General features: G+C 37.4%; 1 protein-coding gene across 1 annotated transcript; it reads left to right on the forward strand.

Annotated features, from left to right (window-relative positions):
* Nucleotides 1–332: 332 nt before the first annotated feature.
* Nucleotides 333–18,958, forward strand: rb1cc1 (RB1-inducible coiled-coil 1). Its single transcript, XM_043226173.1, has 23 exons — nucleotides 333–667; nucleotides 2,320–2,451; nucleotides 3,369–3,495; nucleotides 3,716–3,886; nucleotides 4,103–4,305; nucleotides 4,796–5,228; nucleotides 6,251–6,421; nucleotides 6,725–6,909; nucleotides 7,074–7,260; nucleotides 7,796–7,877; nucleotides 7,979–8,043; nucleotides 8,136–8,239; nucleotides 8,387–8,513; nucleotides 9,572–11,508; nucleotides 13,214–13,391; nucleotides 13,981–14,089; nucleotides 14,191–14,473; nucleotides 15,681–15,732; nucleotides 15,831–15,878; nucleotides 16,885–16,943; nucleotides 17,027–17,154; nucleotides 17,489–17,559; nucleotides 17,983–18,958. The coding sequence occupies exons 2-23, from the start codon at nucleotides 2,381–2,383 to the stop codon at nucleotides 18,058–18,060; spliced, it is 4,869 nt and encodes a 1,622-aa protein (XP_043082108.1). The 5' UTR covers nucleotides 333–667; nucleotides 2,320–2,380; the 3' UTR covers nucleotides 18,061–18,958.
* The last annotated feature ends 1,259 nt before the right edge of the window (nucleotides 18,959–20,217 follow it).

Genomic DNA, 20,217 nt, shown 5'->3' on the forward strand with positions numbered 1-20,217 from the left:
TATTCTAGGCTATGGAGAATAATAAAGAATGTACTAGACTACAATCAAACGACACAAATAACTAAACTCTAAAGATTTGAGGATCTTGTATTTATGCGTAAACAGCTTAACAAACAAAGTCTAAAGCGGTCTTTTTCTTAACATTTGTTCACGCTGTACCCACACCTTGTCATTACAGCAGCCCGTTGCCTTGAAGCGGCTGATCTCTCATCAGCGTCCTCGTGACTAAAGCGGCGCTGCGGGTCAAAAAGCGGCCTCGTAAGCTGATCCCAGACCAGCGCTTCGCTGCCGACTGCTGCCCTTCCCAGAATGCACCTCGCTGCGCAGTGACGACAATAACAAAACACAGCAGCAGGAGAAGCAGCATTAGCGGAGCCTTACACAACCCTGCGAGAAAAAAAACTCGATGACAAAACTCCGCGCTTATTACCGTTCCTCCCAACCTACGTGTCTTAAAAGATGAAGCCCCAGTGAAGCTATCCCAGCCCGTTCTGGACGACTTTGTGCGTTTTACGGGAATTAAAAACAAAGGCCCGCGTTCGGAGTGATGAGCTTTAGCCTGCTAGCCCGACAGCTTCAACCTCTAGCTGACAGAAACCTCCTCATCTCAGCCAAAAACAACCTAGTAATCTGCTTGCATGCAGAGAATGGACTGAAGACAGCTCAGGTGAGGCTATCCGAGACGCGTGAGGCTTTTTGTATCGTAGATGTTGAAGCTATAGATAAAATAACGTTAAGTTACCGGACAATTTGAGGCTTTTACGGAATTCTGCCACAAACTATAATTATGTGATGTAAACGAAACCTGGTTAGGGTTGTCAATCGAGGGGTTAGTGGTGGTTTAGTGAGTTAGATCTCGTGTAATGCGATATTGATGAGGGTTTATCGTCCTGGTGATGGTTTGAGGGAAATTTGGACGTACTGTCACCATCCCTAAATAACGACCAGGGCCTTTCAAACAACTAAACAAAGACCCGCAGCCGTCAGGAGTCTCCTGTTTAGCAGAAATGTTTTCGAAAACAAGCTATTTTAGATCATATTTTGACCTAGAAGATCAAGTTTCAACTGCCTAGCTTGGGGGAAAGCTGTCAATCAATTTTGACACGTTGTAAGTTGCGACAGACGGACTAATATAAATTGTGGTCCACGATTATTTTAGCCCATTTCCAGTTTGTTTACACCTCAATAAATGGCATTGGCTACCCATGTGGGCAACACAAACATGTGCTGTTCCTGGTAATCCACGCCTTATTCCTCGTATTCATTGCTACAATGTATCCTGTCAAAGTTTTACACCCCTTCATGGGAAATTAGGGTACAAAGGGTCTTTTAGCGTGTATCCGTGGTGTTTGCCCACAGGGAACAACATGACTCAGCCTTAATATTCCCAGAGTCGGGCCACATGGTCATACCGGTGTGTGCCGTTTTTATAAAACTAACCGATTATGGAGTATAAGCAACTTCAGAGATTCATACAGCGGTCTCGTTGTAATCTGGAAAGGTTTATGTTTTGTCAAGGCCAAGAATGAAGTCCCACAGAAATGCGATTAGCTGTTATCTGGGGGTTTCCAGCTTGTCATGTAGGGCTGTTATAGTTTCTAGATTATGTGTGTTTTTACAGATGTCTCTAAAGGCCATTTAAAGTGTAACCATTTATTAACCCCCATTTTGTTGTTGTGTATTATCATTTTAAGTTCATTAAAGCAAGAAACTACAGGTGAAACTATAGTTAGTTTTTTCATGCACTGGCCAGTTTTGTGATTTTTTTTTTCTTTGTGATTTCAGATTAGCGGAAAGAAAACATCCAAAATATACATTTAGGTGTTATTACGCTTTATGGATTTGCATCTGCAGATTTAAATAATACACATTCTTGCTGTAGTGAGTCAGAAATCTCGACTTTACTGAACTTTAGTTATATTCTTATTTATATTCTCAACGTTATTCACCTGATTTATTTCCTAAAAATAAATCTTTTTTTTCTGGCTGATGACTGATTTATGGAGTGATAACAGTTTCAGACATGCCCTCTGTAAAAACCAACTCTAATATGTCAACAACATGAGAAATTTGAACCAGGCTTAATTAGATTTCTGCTGAAAATGTGTGCAAATTAGTGTATTTATAATTAAACAATGCATCACTTGCATGCTTAAACGCAACATTAAAAAATAATTTTGCGCTACAGGTTTTTGCAATGTGCTTTGAATAATAAACTGGGGAAAGTATATTGATATATAGCCGAAAACTTCATCATCAGTAATACGTTTTGTTGCTAACTTGACTTGAATTATGTGCGTTTCATTTATTTTCGATCAGACGGCCATAATTGACTAGATGAACAAATCAAGCTGGAGGCAGGCTCAGCGGAGAATTCAACATGAAGCTGTATGTGTTTCAAGTCAACAACGGAAGCACGTTGACGTTTGACACTGAACTTGCTGTCCAAACGTAAGACAATCTACTGCTTTATTTTGTTTTTTTAAAAAGTGAAACTTTCCGGCCCGGTTTTAGGTTGTGTTGTTTTACAGAATACATTGTGTGAATACCATCTTGACATCGCTTAACATAGTTAATGTGTGAGGTATCATGGAACTATCATTTTTGCCTAGCGTTTATTAGTATTTTAATGATACCTTGTAGTTTTCCAATGCGTTAACCAGTTTAAACATTTGCATACTGTTTTTTTTACTGTACATTAAAATATAGTTTACATATAAAAGACATTTTATTTACATGTTGTATGTTTATACTGTGTGTAATTATTTTATTAATATTATTGATATTATATTGAAATATTTTAAAGAAATAAACATGTTGCTAAAATATATACATGCACGTGTACATAACATAATAAACACACACATATATTATGTAAACAAAAACATTTATTTTAGATTAATTATGATTAATTATGACACACTCATGCAGTATTTATTTAGAAAATATTTGCCTTTATGTATATATGTATAGTTTATAATATATAAAAATGAATGTTATATATATATATATATATATATATATATATATATATATATATATATAAACAAATTTTTCTTAAGTATATACATGCATTTGTGTGGATTTATATACACAGTACACATGCATATATTATGTAAAGAAAAACTTGATTAATCATTTGATAGGACTAATATATAATATAGCTGATACTTTAGATACTTTTGATACTTTTACATTATTCTATTGTAAATACCCAGTTTAGGTGCAAATGTAAATTATTATTATTACATATGTCCTACATATGTATATTACATACATTCTATTGACTTTATCTGCAGATTTGTAAACTTAGTCCTGATTTGTTTTATTAGGTTACTAAAATGTGTTGTGCTTTGTGCCCTCTCTAGTGTTTTGGACCTTAAACATGCCATTCAGGCCAAATATAAAATTGCAGTCCAGCACCAGGTGCTGGTGGTCAATGGAGGGGAGTGTATGGTGGCAGAGAGGCGTGTGTGCAGCTACAGCGCCGGAACGGTGAGCAACATTCAAAATATAACATTTGTGTAGAGAGTAATAATAGTTATTATATATGAATTATATAGCCAAATATGAAAGCACCACTATAAAAGCAGGGCATATAATAGTTGTATTATTTGAATGGCTTTCTGTGCATTTAAAACGACTCTGAAATATAGAGGATCTTGAGTAACGTGATTACTAAATGGCAATTGATTTTTGTCTCTGGCTGCATCAGGACACCAACCCGATCTTCTTGTTCAACAAAGAGATGATCCTGTCAGACCGAGCTCCAACCATCCCCAAAACAACCTTCTCCATAGAGAATGAGATGGAGCTGAAGGTGGAGGAGTCGCTCATGATGCCTGCTGTCTTTCACACCGTCGCTTCCCGCACTCAACTGGCTGTGGTACAGGCCAACTTCAACCTCTGTCTTCACTTTACACATCTATGCTCATCCACACTTTTTTACAGCAATGATTTTTGATGTTAGGTTTGAGCGTCGTGTACGTGTGAGGGCATCAATGCAATACACTCCCAAAGGCCTCTTGTAAATGAAGTTGCAAGGGTTTCTTACATTTGTATGCAAATGACCCTCATGAGGTGTGTTGTGCCCTTTTTTTAGGAAATGTTTGAGGTTGCCAAGAAGCTTTGCTTGTTCTGTGAGCGTCTGGTCCATGATGAACACCTTCAGCACCAGGGATGGGCGGCTATCATGGCTAACCTGGACGACTGCACCCTATCCTATCAAAAACTCCTCCTGAAATTTGACACTGCTTATACAAATTACCAACAGGACTTTGAAGACATCAAATTAAAACTCACCAAGTATGTTCATTTTTTTCTTTAAATAAATAAGTAGATAAAGAAATACAATTTAAGACATCAAATGTTTTTTTTGTAGTAATGTAGTTATTTGATCAAAAATACAGTAAAAACTGTAATATTTTAAAATATTATAATTTTTAAAGGAACTATTTTCTTTTTTTTTTTTGAATTTTGAATTTTGTGCATTTTCCCATGAGAAATAATTTTTAATTTGCTTCTCAAGAAACTTTTCTTCTCATTATCAATGTTAAAAATTCATAATATTGTGGAAACCATGTGCCATTTTCTATCAAGCTTTCTTTGATCATAGAAAATACAGCATTTATTAGATTTTTTTTTTACATTTATAAATGTGTACTGACACATTTGATCTATTTAATGTGTTTTTTTCTGAATAATAAATTGATATTTAAACCCTAAACTTATGAACGGCAGTGTATTGTGTAAATAGAGATGAATATATCACTAATATTAATGTTTAATTCATCAGGCTTGGCACTGCTGTCTCAGTCATGGCGAAGATTCCACTGCTCGAGTGTTTGACTCGGCAGAGCTACAGAGAAAGCTTGGAGAAGTCCAGCTCCCCTCACCCAAGAACCACAGATGAAGACGAGAATGAGGATGAAGTAGGAGAAACATCCATCCAGTCTGCTGTCCTCTGTCCCGGTGACAGCCTGAAGAATCGGAAGTCACCCTCGCCGGTCTCTGCTTCAGGGGAAGCGTCGTCCCAAGCTTCCTCCTCTCCTCAGGACAGACTGAAGAGCAGCTGTATTCTAAAAGCAGCTCTAGAGGAAGAGGAGGACTCTCCGGAGAGGGGAGCCACGCCCTCTTTCAATGTCACGCTCTTGGATTGGATCAACGTTCAGGATAGACCTAACGATGTGGAGTCAGTTGTGAGGAAGTGTTTTGACTCGATCAACAGGGTGAGTAATAACAGAGTCATTGGGAGGGAAAGTTTTGGTTCAAACTATGATTCAGTTTGTAAACATGGGCCAAGCTTAATTGGTAATTGGTTGAGATTTTGTTGTACTATTTATACCAGATTACATATATTTATGCAGCTATTAGTAAGCGGGAATTGCCTTATATGACAAAGAAACCATTATTGAGATCAGTGCTATAAGTAAACTATAGGATTCAGCTGATGCAATATTTTACAATATCCTCAAATATCCAATCAGATTTAGTGGTTTAAGACTTTTCTCCCCAGCTCAAGCATGATTATGTAATGTGACACTGTTGCTGGGCTCAGACTTATCATTTATTTGTTTCGAATAATCTTCTTATGTTTGGTTTGCCTCCATCAAGTTCTTAATAAAAAAAGGTTAACCTATTTAATTCACTGGATTATCCAAATATAAGCATTACCTAATGGGTATTGAAATATAAACCGTGTTTTGTTTCATTTGCATCAAAAATAGTCATATATGTGACAGAAACATCCAGCTGCACATCACAAAGACATCACATACACTGTTTAAAAGTTTAAAAAAGAATACTTTTAATGAAGTAAATGTGCATTAAATTGATCGAAACAACAGCAAATGGCAACAAAATATATTTATAATTAGAATATGTTTAAAAATATAATAATAATAATAATAATAAATGTTTATTGAGCAGAAAATCAGCATGTTTGAATAACTTGGGAAGGATCATGTAACAGTAATCATGTAAAATTCAGATTTGAATCACATAAATGAATAGCATTTAATTAATAGCAATATTTTTTAATAAACAACAGTCATTTTAAATTGTAATAATATTTCTCTGATTATTTTTGATAATTAAAAATCCAGCCTTCCCCAAAAGGTCAAAAAAATAAATCTAAACAACCCCAAAGTTTTGAACAGTAGTGTACATCATTTTCTCATTTACAGAACATTTCCAATGAGCTGTTTTACTGTCCATGATCACTAATTTGTTTCTTTCTTTATGCTTCTAGCTCGACCCACGAATTATCCAACCCTTTCTAACTGAATGCCGCGAGACGATTACCAAATTGGATAATCAGAACATGAAGGCCATTAAAGGTCTTGAAGACCGATTGTATGCTCTTGACCAAATGATAGCAAGCTGCAAACGGTTGGTCAATGAACAGCAGGAACTTGCTCAGGTAAGCAACTCTCAATGTTATAGTCAGCAGAGATGCCATATTCTACTCATTAGTGTACTTCATTTTTTTTGTGACCATTTTCCAACCTTGGCTGCTGTGACTTCAAGGTTTATATACGATTGGCCTTTTCTAATTTAGGTTGCTTTTTGTGGCTTGTACGTTTACCTTGAGGTCTAAAAATTAGCGTTACCTCCATCCTTTAATAACAGCTACTTAATATACCTATATCACATTTAAGGGAGATCAACAGAAGTTTTTCAGTAAGCTGCTCTTTCTCATATGTTCTCCTTTGCCTTCTACTAGGGATTTCTTGCCAATCAAAAGAGGGCTGAAAACCTGAAGGACACCTCGGTGCTGCCTGACTTGTGTCTAAGTCATGCCAACCAGCTGATGATCATGCTGACCAATCACAGGAAGCTACTAGACATCAAGCAGAAGTGTACCACTGCCAAACAGGAGCTCGCCAACAACCTTCAAGTTCGTCTCAAGTAAGAGCAGTGTTTTACTTCATCGTGGACAACACTAAAACTTGGCTTGAACTTACAGTAGATTAGGCTTCGGTTTTGGCTGTTATGAATCCATAGAGCTGAGATACATATTTAAGGTGAATTGTAAGCGTGTCCTAACTGCACTGTGGTGTGTCCTCCATCAGATGGTGCTGCTACGTGATGCTTCACGCTGATCAAGATGGAGAGAAGCTACAGGCTCTCCTGAGGCTGCTGACGGAGCTGCTGGAGCGTGTGAGGGTGGTGGAGGCGCTTAGCACTGTGCCACAGATGTACTGTCTCGCCGTAGTGGAGGTGGTCAGACGCAAAATGTTCATAGGACACTACAGACAAGTAAGACCCAGCTAGAATTAATTCTATAGAGATGTGACCAGAAGTGATTTTGAGCGATTTAAGTGAATGATATGTGAGCCTGGACCACAAAACCATTCATAAGGGTCAATCTTTTGGCAATCATTTGTGCATCACAGAAAAGCTGAAGAAATAAGTTTTCCATTGAGGTATGGTTTGTTAGGATAGGCCGATATTTGGTCTTTTAAAGTTGGCCAAATGAAATTCTTAGCAATGCTTATGATGAATAAACAATTATAGTTATGATAAATCTACGGTAAGAAATTTACAAAATCATTTTTGGCATAAAAGCAAAAATGTATAATTTTGACCCATGCTATGTATTTTTGGCTATTGCTACAAATACACCCGAGCGACTTAAGACGCGGGGGTCCAGGTGTGGTCCAGGATCACACACAATATTTATTTTGTTTTTATAAAATTCCTACACATTTAAGTATTGTTTGTCGAAAAGCATTGTGGATGCTTTTTTTATTTGTTTTTTATTTTCCTTCATGTGCTTTTTTTCTTCTTCCAGTGGGCCAATGCTCTTGTCAAAGATGGGAAAAACCTCTATGAGGCAGAAAAAGTAAAAAGGGAATCCTTTGGGAAGCTCTTCAGTAAGTTTATTCTTCATATTTTATATGGCTTATGTTTTTGGGAGGAACAAGCATAGAATCCTGAATGTCAGCTTTAAAAACGCTGCTTTTGTTCGTCTCAGGGAAATCGTTCCTCAGAAACAGGTTGTTTCGAGGTCTGGACTCATGGCCACCCTCTTCGTTTTGCGTGAGTCTTGAACATGTGTTTTCATGGTGTTTTAGGATCCCTGCATGGAATTTATAGGTATTCCAGCGTTAATAATTTTTGTTTGTGTTTAGACCCGAAAGCCTCGAAAGTTTGACTTTGAGCTTCCAGATATTTCCCTGAATGACCTGCAGTATCTCAAGTCCTGTTGTCCTTCCGAGGTTCAGCCTTACCTCAGGTAAATGCCTCATACCCACAACCACACATTTCTACTGTACTTTCTCAATGCAAAGCTGCTTTTCTTTCTTGTGTTTTTTGAGCCATAATCTTTATGTCATGGCTAAATACCCTTAGATGATGGTCTGTCGCTTGTTTTCTTCATCAGGGTCCCCACACTGTGTGACTTTGAGCCTCTTAACCAGCATGTTGAGGTTCTCCATCAGCTGGTTCAGGCTGCACAGAGTGTGGACGAGATGTCACAAACTATCACAGACCTACTAAATGAACAAAAGGTACTTTGTGTCATTTAATTTTAATTTCTTGTTGCTAAGTGATTTAAATATCAAATGTTATAAATCAGTCAAGGTTTCATGAAATAGAAAGCACCTTATCTTTTTTCTATTTGCATTCGGTTGACTTTAAAGGGATAGTTCACCCAAAAATTAAAATGACCCCATGGTTTGCTCGCCTTCCAGCCATCCTAGGAGTATATGACTTGCTTCTTTCAGACAAGTACAATCAGAGCTATTCCAAGCTAGAGGTTATGGTTTATAAAGTTTTATATATATTATATATATATATATATATATATATATATATATATATATATATATATATATATATATATATATATGAATATTTTTTTTCTTAGACACATCTCTTCTCTTCAGAAGGTCTTTATTAACCCTAGAGCCACATGGAGTAATTTTTATGATGGATGCACTTGATTAAACTTCAAAATCTCATCACTTATTCGTGATAAAGCTTGGAAGCTTGGCTGTTTTTAGTATAACTCTGATTTTATTCATCTAAAAGAAGAAAGTTATGTACTCTTAGGATGACTTCATAGGGAAATTTTCATTTTCGTGCGAACTGTCCAACATTTCACCCAAAAATTTTAATTCTGTTATCCATTGACCTGTATGATTTTCTTTGTTCTGGCAAACACAAAGTAATATATTTTGAAAAGAAGTTTTTAACCAGACTGTTTTGCTCACCAATGACTTAGACTATGGAATACAATGGGGGCTCAAAACAGCCTGGTTATGAACTTTTTTCAAAATATCTTTGTGTTCGGCAGAAAGAAATTCATACATGTTTAACACTGCTAGAGGATAAATGATGACAGAATTTTCATTTTTGGGTGAACTACTCCTTCAAATGTGATTAAGCCAAGCATATTTTGAGCTCTTTATTTTTTATTAAAATGTCATAACCTGAAATGGCATTGATTTATACAAGGTCTGTCACTACTTCCATTTAGGTGGAAAGTTGTATATAGTCTAATTTGACTTTTATAGCAATATGTCATTTCCTACATGATTTTAATTTGTTGCATTGGCTTTATTAGTTTTCCTGTAGCCAGAGTGCTCAAAGATCCACCGCGTTAACACCCAGATCTGAAAGCACAAATGAAATCACCTCTACCTCCACCAAAACTTTATCCACTCTCAGTTTAAAAGCACAGGACTGCCAACCCCTGGCGCTTCCTGGTCCCTTGGAGGACCTATCACCTGACAGCATAGATGCCCAGACCTTTGACTTTGAAACCATTGCACACCCAAATATGGATCCTGTATTACAGCAGGGCTCGTTGGACTTGGACTCGTTGGCAGAAAGCCCAGAATCGGATTTCATGTCAGCAGTTAATGAGTTTGTTATTGAGGAGAACTTGATGTCACCTAATCCCATAAGTGATCCCACAAGCCCAGAGATGATGGTGGAGTCTCTTTACTCCTCTGTCATTAATGCAATTGATAGCAAGCGTATACAGGACACTACTACACTTCAGAAGGAAAATTCAAAGATCGCAGCGCTCAAGCTGTCAGCAGACAGGTATCGTTCTGCTGCGGAAGAGTCCCAGAACAATTTGAGAAAAGTTAAAGAAGACCTTTATCACTTTCGAGGTCTTGTTCTCAAAGAGCAAAGAGACTTTGGATTTGCCCTGAAAACAATGACCATTGAGGTGCGAAATGCTCTCAAAAGTGTCAGATACTGTCACGAGGAGGAGCTGAGAGAAACCCAACAAACCAATCTCCAGAGTTTGAAGGAGGATCATGAGAAGCAGATACAAACTGTCATGGAAGAGCTTGAAGGCAACCGAAGGATTGTTCGAGATGTCCAGAGAGCAATGCTAGCTTTGGAGGGGCTCGTGGAGCGCAAGGAGAAGGAAATATCCCAGCTGGAGAGTGAGAGGGAACGTTCTATGCAAGAACTTCAAGATCTTCACAAGCAAACTGTACAGGACCTTGAGGAGAAGATCTTGAATCAAAATAAGGAATTGAAAGCTACGTTGCTGTCCAAGGAAGAACTCACTGGGCAGCTCGAGAATCTGCACTTTGAGATCGAGCACAGCCAACAGAAAATCAGACAGGAGATGGAGAAGGCAGAGAAGGTGCACCTTCAGGAACTGGAGGCACGGTTGAAAGAACAACATGAAGCAGTGCTGGAATCTCTTAGATTGGAAAAAGAAAGTGCACTTGACAAACTTGTTCAGGAGAACCTGGTGAAGCTAAGAGATCTGGTAGATTTCCATTCTGCTGAACTCAAGGAACGTGAGGGACGCTCAAAGGACTTGGAGGCTCGCATTACAGAACTTGCGGACGCCCGCTGCAAACTAGAAGTGGAGATGGCTCTTAAAGAGGCCGAAATGGAGGACATGAGACTCCAGTACGAGGAGGCCAAAAGCACCCAAGAGGAGGTGTTGAAAGCAGAGCTTAGTACCCAAACAACCACCTTACAGACACAAATCGACGTGTTGAACCAGCAGCTGCAGCAGAAGAACGAAGAGTACGAGGTGGGCCTTGCCGAGCTCCGAGCCCTCATGAGGTTAGAGAAAGATCACTGCATCTCTGAACTCGTGGATCGGCACGAAGAGGAAAGCACCCTGCTCCGCCACGAGTTTTCATCACTCAAGCAGAAGTCACAAGATGCGGAGAAAGACTGCGAGGAACGAGTCCAGAAGATCCAGCGCCATCACCAAGACCAGTTTGATGCCTTCCAGAGGGAAAAGGAGGATGAGCGGAGGGCTTTCCAGGAGAAAGAGCAAGAGCTAAGGACTGTTATCGGAGATCTGCAATCGGAAAACTCACTACTGTCTGGAAGACTGGAGCATGAGAGGGTGGAGGCCCTGCAGAGGGCGGAGAAGGAGAAAGAGGAGGCAGTCAGAGCAGCATTACAAGAGGCCTTAAGAGACTTTCAACTCCAAAAGGAGGAGATTGAGACAAGACTGTTAGGACAAATTGAACTACTTGAAAATCAGCTCAAAGACCGACAATCCACTGACATGTAAGTAAATGCAAGTTTTCTAATAAGACGTTGTCACAAAATTCATTCTAGGATTGAGATTCAAAGCACATAACTGTTAAATTATAAATGGTGCTTAATTGCTAGTGATTGCTTATATTTATGTAATGGCTTTATTTATGGATTTCAGTAACCTGAAAGGGATGATAACTCATCAGAAAATAAATAAAATATGTTGATCTGAATGTACGACTGACTGACTTCTGTGGAACAGAAGATATTTTCAAAAATATTTTGTTTTTGTAATAAAATGTTTATTCTGTTGTGTTGAGTGGTAAAAAGTTATTCACACAAGTTTGGAATGTCTTGAGTAAATAATGGTAATAATTAAATTTATGGATAGTGTTAAATTTTTAAGTATTAGCCAAGGTGTTTTAAGTCTCACAAAGTAGCTGTATTTCCATCCAAAGTTGCAAACAGTTATCCTAAAATATTTAAACAAACATTTGGAGCACCAGAAATATTAACAATAATTGAACAGTCTGCTTCAAAGAAAGAAATACATGAAGTAAAATTTTCAGCACCATTGCTCTAGTCTTCAGTGTCACATGATCCTTCAGAAATCATGCTAATATGCTGATTTGCTGTTAAAGAAATACTTCTTATTATCAGTGTTGAAAACAGTTGATAATTGATAAACCTTTTTTATTCTTTGATAAACAGAAAGCTAAACAGAAAAGAACAGCGTTTATATGAAATAATTCTTTTTTACCAGTCTTACTGTTATTGCTTTACTGCTACTCGGTGCCTTCCTTAAATTTCTTTGAAAAATAAAATCTTTGACAGCAAACTGGTGAATTTTTGGATGAGCTCTTTTGACTTGGGCAAGCACCCAGAACATTAACAATACAATCCCATAGCAAACACCCACAACATCTTAGCATTGTTTTGCAAGATCATGTACTCCAAACAATTTGTTTAAAAAATTTTAAAAAATAACATTTATAATGTGCTTTCGGTTGATAATAGCCACCGTTTCTTGATGATTTAATCATGAAAAACTCAATAAATCTTGCACTTTTGTGTGAGGAAAGCATCTGCAGAGGACACAAATGAAATGACACTGAAACAATGCTGCTCTAGTCCATTAAAATAAAAGCTTCTACTTCTAACTTTACTGTTAATTAAAAACAGAAAATACACACAAGCTACATGCATTCACTTACTCTTTCTGATTTCATTCACTCTCGTGAATAATTAGCACATCAAAAAGAACCAACAAAAACTGTGAACAGTTTCATTAAAACATTTCTTAAGTAGAAATTAGCAAGAAATGTGATAACCCTGTTACATGTGCCTGTAAAATAGGGATTAATTAAAAACAGAAAACAGATTTGTGTTCAAGTCTTACACCAATCCCAGTAAATTGGAGGTTTTTGAAAAATATATTTATTTATTCTGGTGAATGTTTTAACACTTCAGAAAAACGTTTTTTTGCCAAGTGGTTAAAACTCTTAAGCTAGTAATGAAAGGTTGCAGGTTCAAACCCTGCAAGGAGCAAATAATGAACACCTATAGAGGCTAATTTATTACCGTTTACTTCGTTATTATAATTTATTGTCAATAATTAATCACACAACATGCAAAGAAGGTATTTTAGAAGGAAGCATCAGCTAAATCACTGCTTAGAAGTAATTGATGCAATGTCAGGTTGAGGTCAATTCTCACACCTGCTTCTGTGTTTCAGAGTGGGACCTGCTGTAGAAAAGACAGAGACCGGTATGGAAACCAGTGCCGCATTGTCACTGGACAGTGGCCAGTGGACCGAGGAAAGGGCTTCGCTCCTGGCCAGATTAGAGCTCCTGGAACGCACGAAGAACGAGGAGATGCAGAACCTCAAGACCTCACTCATTGCTGAGCAGCAGGTTAGCAGTATAAAGAATCTGGAGTCCAAGAAGTGAATCAAGCTAACGTTTGAATCAAAAGCTGGCAAAACCATTGGGTCACTACATCTTACATCCTGTACTTGTCTTTTTTTAATACTTATTGTAATTAAAAATTCTATTAAACGTAGTTGTTGCTGATATAAATGTCACCAAAGTAGGATATCTAACAAGTTGACATTACATTAAATGGCTGAATAAATTAATGGCTGACATTAATAATAATAATAATAATGCAATACCGGTTGAGGAGTTACAATTAAAAGGTAATTGTTTGCATTGTGCGCCATATTTTTTTTTTGTGTTTATTTAATATAGCTGTCATGGACCTGCATAATTCAAATCAATTATATTTGCATAGCAGCTGTATATTTTCCAGCTATTGAATTTAAAGTTTAAGAATGAATGAAAAATATAATTTGTAGCTGAAAATATATACATTTTTAAATAAACAATTGTCAGAACAAGATTTAAAAAAATATGAACAGGCTGAAAATGCTATTAAAATGTATTTAATGTAATATAAATTTACCCTAAAATTGCTTGTTTTTAATGTACATTTCACTTCTAGACAAACTTCAATACCGTTCTGACCCGGGAGAAACTAAAGAAAGAACAAATCATCAGTGATCTCACTGAGAAGCTCAAAACCTTGGCACAGCAACAAGAAAAAGATAAAGGTATATAAAAAAAATGATCAAATACATTTTTATTTTTTGAATAAATGTTAAAAACTGACCACTCGTGATCAATCTGTCCTGTGATTTGTGGTTTCCTGTAGGCCTGATTGAAACGCTCTCCGAGGACCGTGCCTCCATCCTTCAGGAGAAGAAGCAGATGGAGGAGGAGCTCAACCGTCTGAGAAGCACCGTCCTCGTCTCTTCGTCCTTCTTTCCTCCCAATCCCATCCCGGTGGTCACGGAAGCTCACGGTGCCTGTGGCCCTGCCCACGTGGAAGTCCTCTCGCCGTCCAGCCCTGATCCAGAGAGACTAGCATCTGTGGCTATGTTCAAGGACGAGGAGAGGGTGGAGTCGGCCGTGGAGGCCAGCATGATGACAGTGCAGTAAGCATCTGGGCTGAAGTTTACTTTAATAAACCCTGGAAAACTGAACTGACTCAGTTTAGTCAAGTGAATGTCTAAGATGATTTAAAATGATTTATTTTATCCTAGCGGTACTACAGCACCCAACAGTATTCATTAATATAAAATAATAAACCTGCACAGCTAAAAATATACACTACTTTCATGCTCTTATAGCAACAAAGTGCGGGATGAGGTTTGTTTTAGTTTGGAAACGTTTTGGAAAAAGTTACAAAGAAGTTGATTTTAGTTTAATTCCTAACACACATACATATACTTGTCATCTGTTTATTTTCCTCATTTAGAAGTTTTTTTTTCTGAAATATCTTATGAGAGAAATGAAACAATTTTGCTAGATTTAATAATCTCCTAAGTTTTATAGATAATGTTTTTATAGTCCAAATTTTACAAAATTATTATACAGACTTATTTAGAAAAACAAATGATATATTATCTAAATGTAATATTTAACATTTTACTGCTACTAGTAATAACTGAATGAAGTTTATACGTTTTAAAATCTTTTTGTAGTGCATCTACAAATTTATTCTAGATTCATAGATGTTAGATATATAAAATATATAAGTATAAAGTTATTATTATTACTGTAGTTTGTAGTTGTTGTTTTTTAAAATGCAGAATTAGTCATTTATATGCTTTTTCTAGGCAAAAATCTGCTAATTTATTCTAGAGTGTGTCTAAAGAGAGACTTATTTGAAAGGCATATTATATAATTATTTAAAATACAGTGTAGAATTACTAATGTTTCTAGTTTGTATTTCATAATAGAAGTAGTGCTTTATACGATTCTTATAGTCAAAGTCTACAAATTTATTATTCACACACCCACACACCCACATGTTGTTGTTATTCATTTTTTAATATATTTAGCAGAACGTCAGCAGTTGTCAGAAGAAAAATCTCTTATCCTTGTCCTTTCAAAGTATGTAAGGCAGATCAATTAGTGGAGGGGTAAGGGTATTTTGTCGAGCTTTGAGACAGGAATTAGATCAGGGAGAGGAAGAAAGATGCGAGTCGAGCCCGTACCGCAGGTGAGGAGACCTGTCACATTAATAAAGTTCCCTGCTCTGTATTATTACTATTATTGGCTTTTAGAAAAAGGCTCCTTTTTTAAAGCTTTGCTGAAACAGTGTAGTTTGTGCCGTTAATTTTGTGTATTTTGTTACAGTGACAACCCAATGCTGTCTGAAGAGAAACAGCGCATACTGATTTTGGAAAGGGTGATTCACTTTATTAACACATTAACACTGTCGTTTTTATTTCATTTTACTGCAAATATTTTTTTTAATGCAATAATTTTTTTTGTATTGCGTTTCAGACTTTACACATGAAGGAAGAAGAGAACAAAAGACTTAGTCAGAGATTGGTAAATATACTCGAATTCGTTTCTGCGTGAATGTGCGTGCGGCTTTGGCTCTTATATTTCATCTAGATGCGCTAATTGCGTGAGAACGTCGTTTAACATCGTTTAAATTGATCATCTGTATTCGTGTCATTCGTGCTTGATCTCGCTTGATAATTGACCACTTGAACTATCAATTAAAAGCAGTAATTAGTGATGGTAAATAGAACAATACGCTCAATTAATGCAGGTCAGCGATTGACACAGAAACGTTAAACGCTTTCATGTCATTTTTTTAAGGGGGTATTATATTATAGTTTTTAATATCTATAAGCAAAAATACTGTAGATATTCTATCTTCACTGTACAGTTCATATATATTACATCGCTGTTGTTCCGACGGTAACAACTTGCACGTTATCTGCAGTTAATTAAAACATGAGGCTCTTTGATATAATTTAATTACATTTCCCCTGGGACTATTTCTGCAAATAGGTTTAATCTCTTTAGCAAAATTACAATCGCCGTCTTATTGGCCGCGAGACGCATCTTATGAGACACGTAAACCACACTTTAGAGTCCTGACAGCTCGGGGCAGATTCACAAGATGAATTCAGTCTGCTCTGAGTAATTAAGCTAGGACCGACTCTCGGCTCATTTGCGAACGAGCCTAGCACCAAAACAATCTCACATTCATTATCGATCGTCTATGTACATACCGATGCTTTTTAGATACTCGCTGTTCTTTGTCCCCATTGTGTGTTTTATGCATTTACTACCAACTCGTGGAGACCGTTCTCCTCCTTACCACTAGATGGCACACACACATTTGTTTTAGGTACCAACTCCGTCCTGCAAGCACTGAAATGGCAGGAGGTTCATCAGTGTTGCATCTAACCAGAACCGATGTGTCGCATCGCTATTTGTGTGCTTTTATATCATTTCATTTGGTCGCAGGGAGTGTACGCAAGCAACATAAACATCTACTAGTGCACATACATCCCGAGTCATTTAACAATTTGCTTTACAGATGTCACAGAGCATGTCGTCCGTCTCGTCACGGCACTCGGAGAAAATCGCCATTCGAGAGTAAGTATTCTTGGATATTAGCGTTAATGGTTTGAGCTGGCGTTTCAGCCCTCCACCTCCATTTGAAAACCCGTCTTTTGCAGTTTTCAGGTGGGCGACCTGGTTCTCATAATCCTGGACGAGAGGCACGATAATTACGTTCTCTTCACCGTTGGTCCCACCCTTTATTTCCTGCACTCAGAGTCCCTCACTGCATTGGACCTCAAACCAGGTCAGTCACCCACATGACAGGAATACTTATTAAAGAGACAGATTAATTAAATATATTAGCTTTTGCATATTTGAAACTCTATTTCTCCAGCAAAATGGTTTTGCGCATTTTTTCATTGCTCTTTCCGGAGTATTTAATTATTCTTATTTATTGAGTAATAATATTAATGCATTTGTAAACGTATATGTTTTTTTTGTGTGTGTTCTAGATTCAAAAAGCATGATTATAGAGAATCTGTTTTACTCCTGATGAAGTGTTTTGTAGTTTTATTTTGGATAAAGCACATTTTTATTGTCTTTTATTTTATTGCGTATCGATAACATTTTCTTTTTAGCGACAGGAGCGACGAGACGGCCGTGGGTTCTAGGAAAAGTCATGGAGAAGGAATATTGCCAAGCCAAAAAGGTAACCGTTATTATTCTATTATTAATGCGAATGCTCTAAATGGAGTGTTTTTGTATAATTATATTTCAGTAAGTAATTTCGATGGTATTATTGCACCATTATATAACATCCTTGATGACAAAACGCTAGCTCGATTTTCCTGACGTTGCCTGATCAGGTTTTTTTGTTTACGTTGGTTATAAATGCTAAAATATATATACTCGGTTTCTAATTAAGAAGATAACATTGAATTACAATTACGCATTTAATTCTGTTTTGCATTTTAAATTTGATTTGAGCAGAAAAGTGGGTTTTCTCTTCATCAGCTTCTAATGATTACTACAGGCACTCGTGTTAAATTGTCTGTTTTATTTCATTATTTTTATGTGTTATTGCATTACTTTTTTTTTTTTTTTTGAGTATTTTGTCCCTATCTTCCTCCAGGCCCAAAACCGGTTCAAAGTTCCTCTCGGCACCAAGTTCTACAGAGTAAAGGCCGTGCCATGGAACAAGAAAGTGTAACCGTGTACAAATCGATCATATTGTAACGAGCTCAGTATGTTTTTATTGCTTTTTTTAAGCAAACCCGCTCATCCTTTTGTTGTTTTGTCGACATCAGAAGACAAAATCAGTTTTTTTTTTTTTTTTTTTTTGCCTCTGTTGCAAACCATTTTATCTAATTTTTTTATACACAGAGGATTTGTAAATGTGGACCAAATGATTCTAACTTTATCGGGGCATTGCCTCCCAAGCGCGATGGCTCTGAAGCCGCCGCAACAAGTCTGTAAAATGAGCAAAATGTATTTGGATGTTACATACTAGTTCATTATTAATATTATGGTCGGGTTTGGGGGTGGGGGGGGGGAGCACTATCACGATCGGCTTACTTATTTCAGAAGGTTATGAAAATATAAATTTATTGTAAATGTTACCAGAGGAATGGTCATGGCATGCATATAGATAATATTTTCTTTAATTTACTTGTCTGGATATGCGTTGTAGTCGGAGGTATCAGTAAAAACCTGCTGATTGTTACTCGCAGCACAGTACGACCCGCCTGTTTATTATGATGTACATTTGGACGGCCGCCGCAGGGCCCTCGCGATCCTTCAGATGCACTTTCGGGAAATAAAAAAAACAACAAAAAAAAAAACAAAGTGATTCAAAAGGGAGGTTTGTGCTGTCGAAAACGAGCGTCGGAAGAAAAAGCAGCACATATCTTCCCCTCTGTTGTAGGATGTTGAAATATAGAAAGTAATATTTCATGTTTGTGAATGTGTGTCTTTATTGAATTTAACGACGACATTGTATATTATTCATCAGATCACGCAGTAACAAAAAATGACTGTATTGTAAAAGAATTTAGAGTTTTCAAAACAATAAAGGTTTGATCCCAAACTCCTCGAGGTGGATTGCATTACGTCCGTTCCCAGAACTTTATTTCATGCGGCATATTGCGAATGTATTGCAGTAGTTTTCGCTTTTTTTATTCGCCGTATCCTTGGGAAAAAGATGCATCTTCAATACATTTAAAGGCTACTTTGGTAACACTTTGGCACGTTAACCATTAACTCTCGAATAAATTCTTAAATTGCAGCTTATTAATAGCAGTAGTTACGTTAAGGATTGCGGATGTAGAATAAGGCTTTAATATATGCTTAACTAGCACTAATAAATGGCTAATGTTCTAGTAATATGCATGCTTGTAAGTGTAACTGTAAATTAAAGTTTTTTTTTTTGTTGAATCGAAGTAGAATGAAGCACTGTCCTTGAAGATGTTTGAGATTCAGCTGTACGTCTTTGTGAAATGCACTTTAAAAGGCTTTTTAGTTTTCTAGAGCCAAAAATATGCCCCCCAATTCGGTCTCTCCTCCTATGCTAATGCGCGCACCGCTATGATTGTAAGTACTTGTTTACATAAGTTTTGCAATCATCGCCTATTGATGCTCTTGAGTCATTGGCAACACTTCCAACCGAGCAGAACGGAAGATTTTAAAAGAATTACGCCTCTATTGTGTCAACTAAACTAATGAATAGCAAACAAGCCCATACATGTCAGGAATTAATGGGATCCATTTTATTGCTATTGTCTGTCACTTACGTAACGTGTTCAGTCTAAAATTAAAGCGGTGCCGAGGTACGGGGAATTATTCCCAACTTAGACGTGTTTTCTCTTTCAGCTCGGTCCTTGTCGAATGTTGGCTTTTGTGGGGGCATTAGCTAGCGTCGTGTGCTAACGTTGGCACGCTCTCGCACACAACAGACTTCAAAAGGGCTTCGATCGGGGCCCGGGAACGGTATTACCCTCTTGGAGGAGCACGGCGCACCAACATCACTTTCCCAGTTCACAGCGGGGAGCATAGCAGCTCTCCGCCGAGCCTTCGGTACCATGTGGGCCTAGGGGTGTTTCGGCAATGTTTTGCTTTATTTGCTCCGTTTAGCATAAGTCGGCTGTCACATTTGGACGGCGTTTTCATAAATTGATGGTGTGATTCGTAGTATCTCGGGACAGGCCTGAATGACTAAACGCGAGATGCTGAGGTTGCTGGTGAAGGAGAACCATGTGGAATGGACAGCCTCTCAGTGTAAATGTTTACAGCCCCCTACTGTGGAGCCGGGACTTACCCATGCTAGACACCACGGAGCTCTGCGCTGGTGTGACATCCTTCCAAACGGTGT

Source organism: Puntigrus tetrazona, chromosome 24 (assembly GCF_018831695.1).
Source record: "Puntigrus tetrazona isolate hp1 chromosome 24, ASM1883169v1, whole genome shotgun sequence".
NCBI lineage: Eukaryota > Metazoa > Chordata > Actinopteri > Cypriniformes > Cyprinidae > Puntigrus > Puntigrus tetrazona.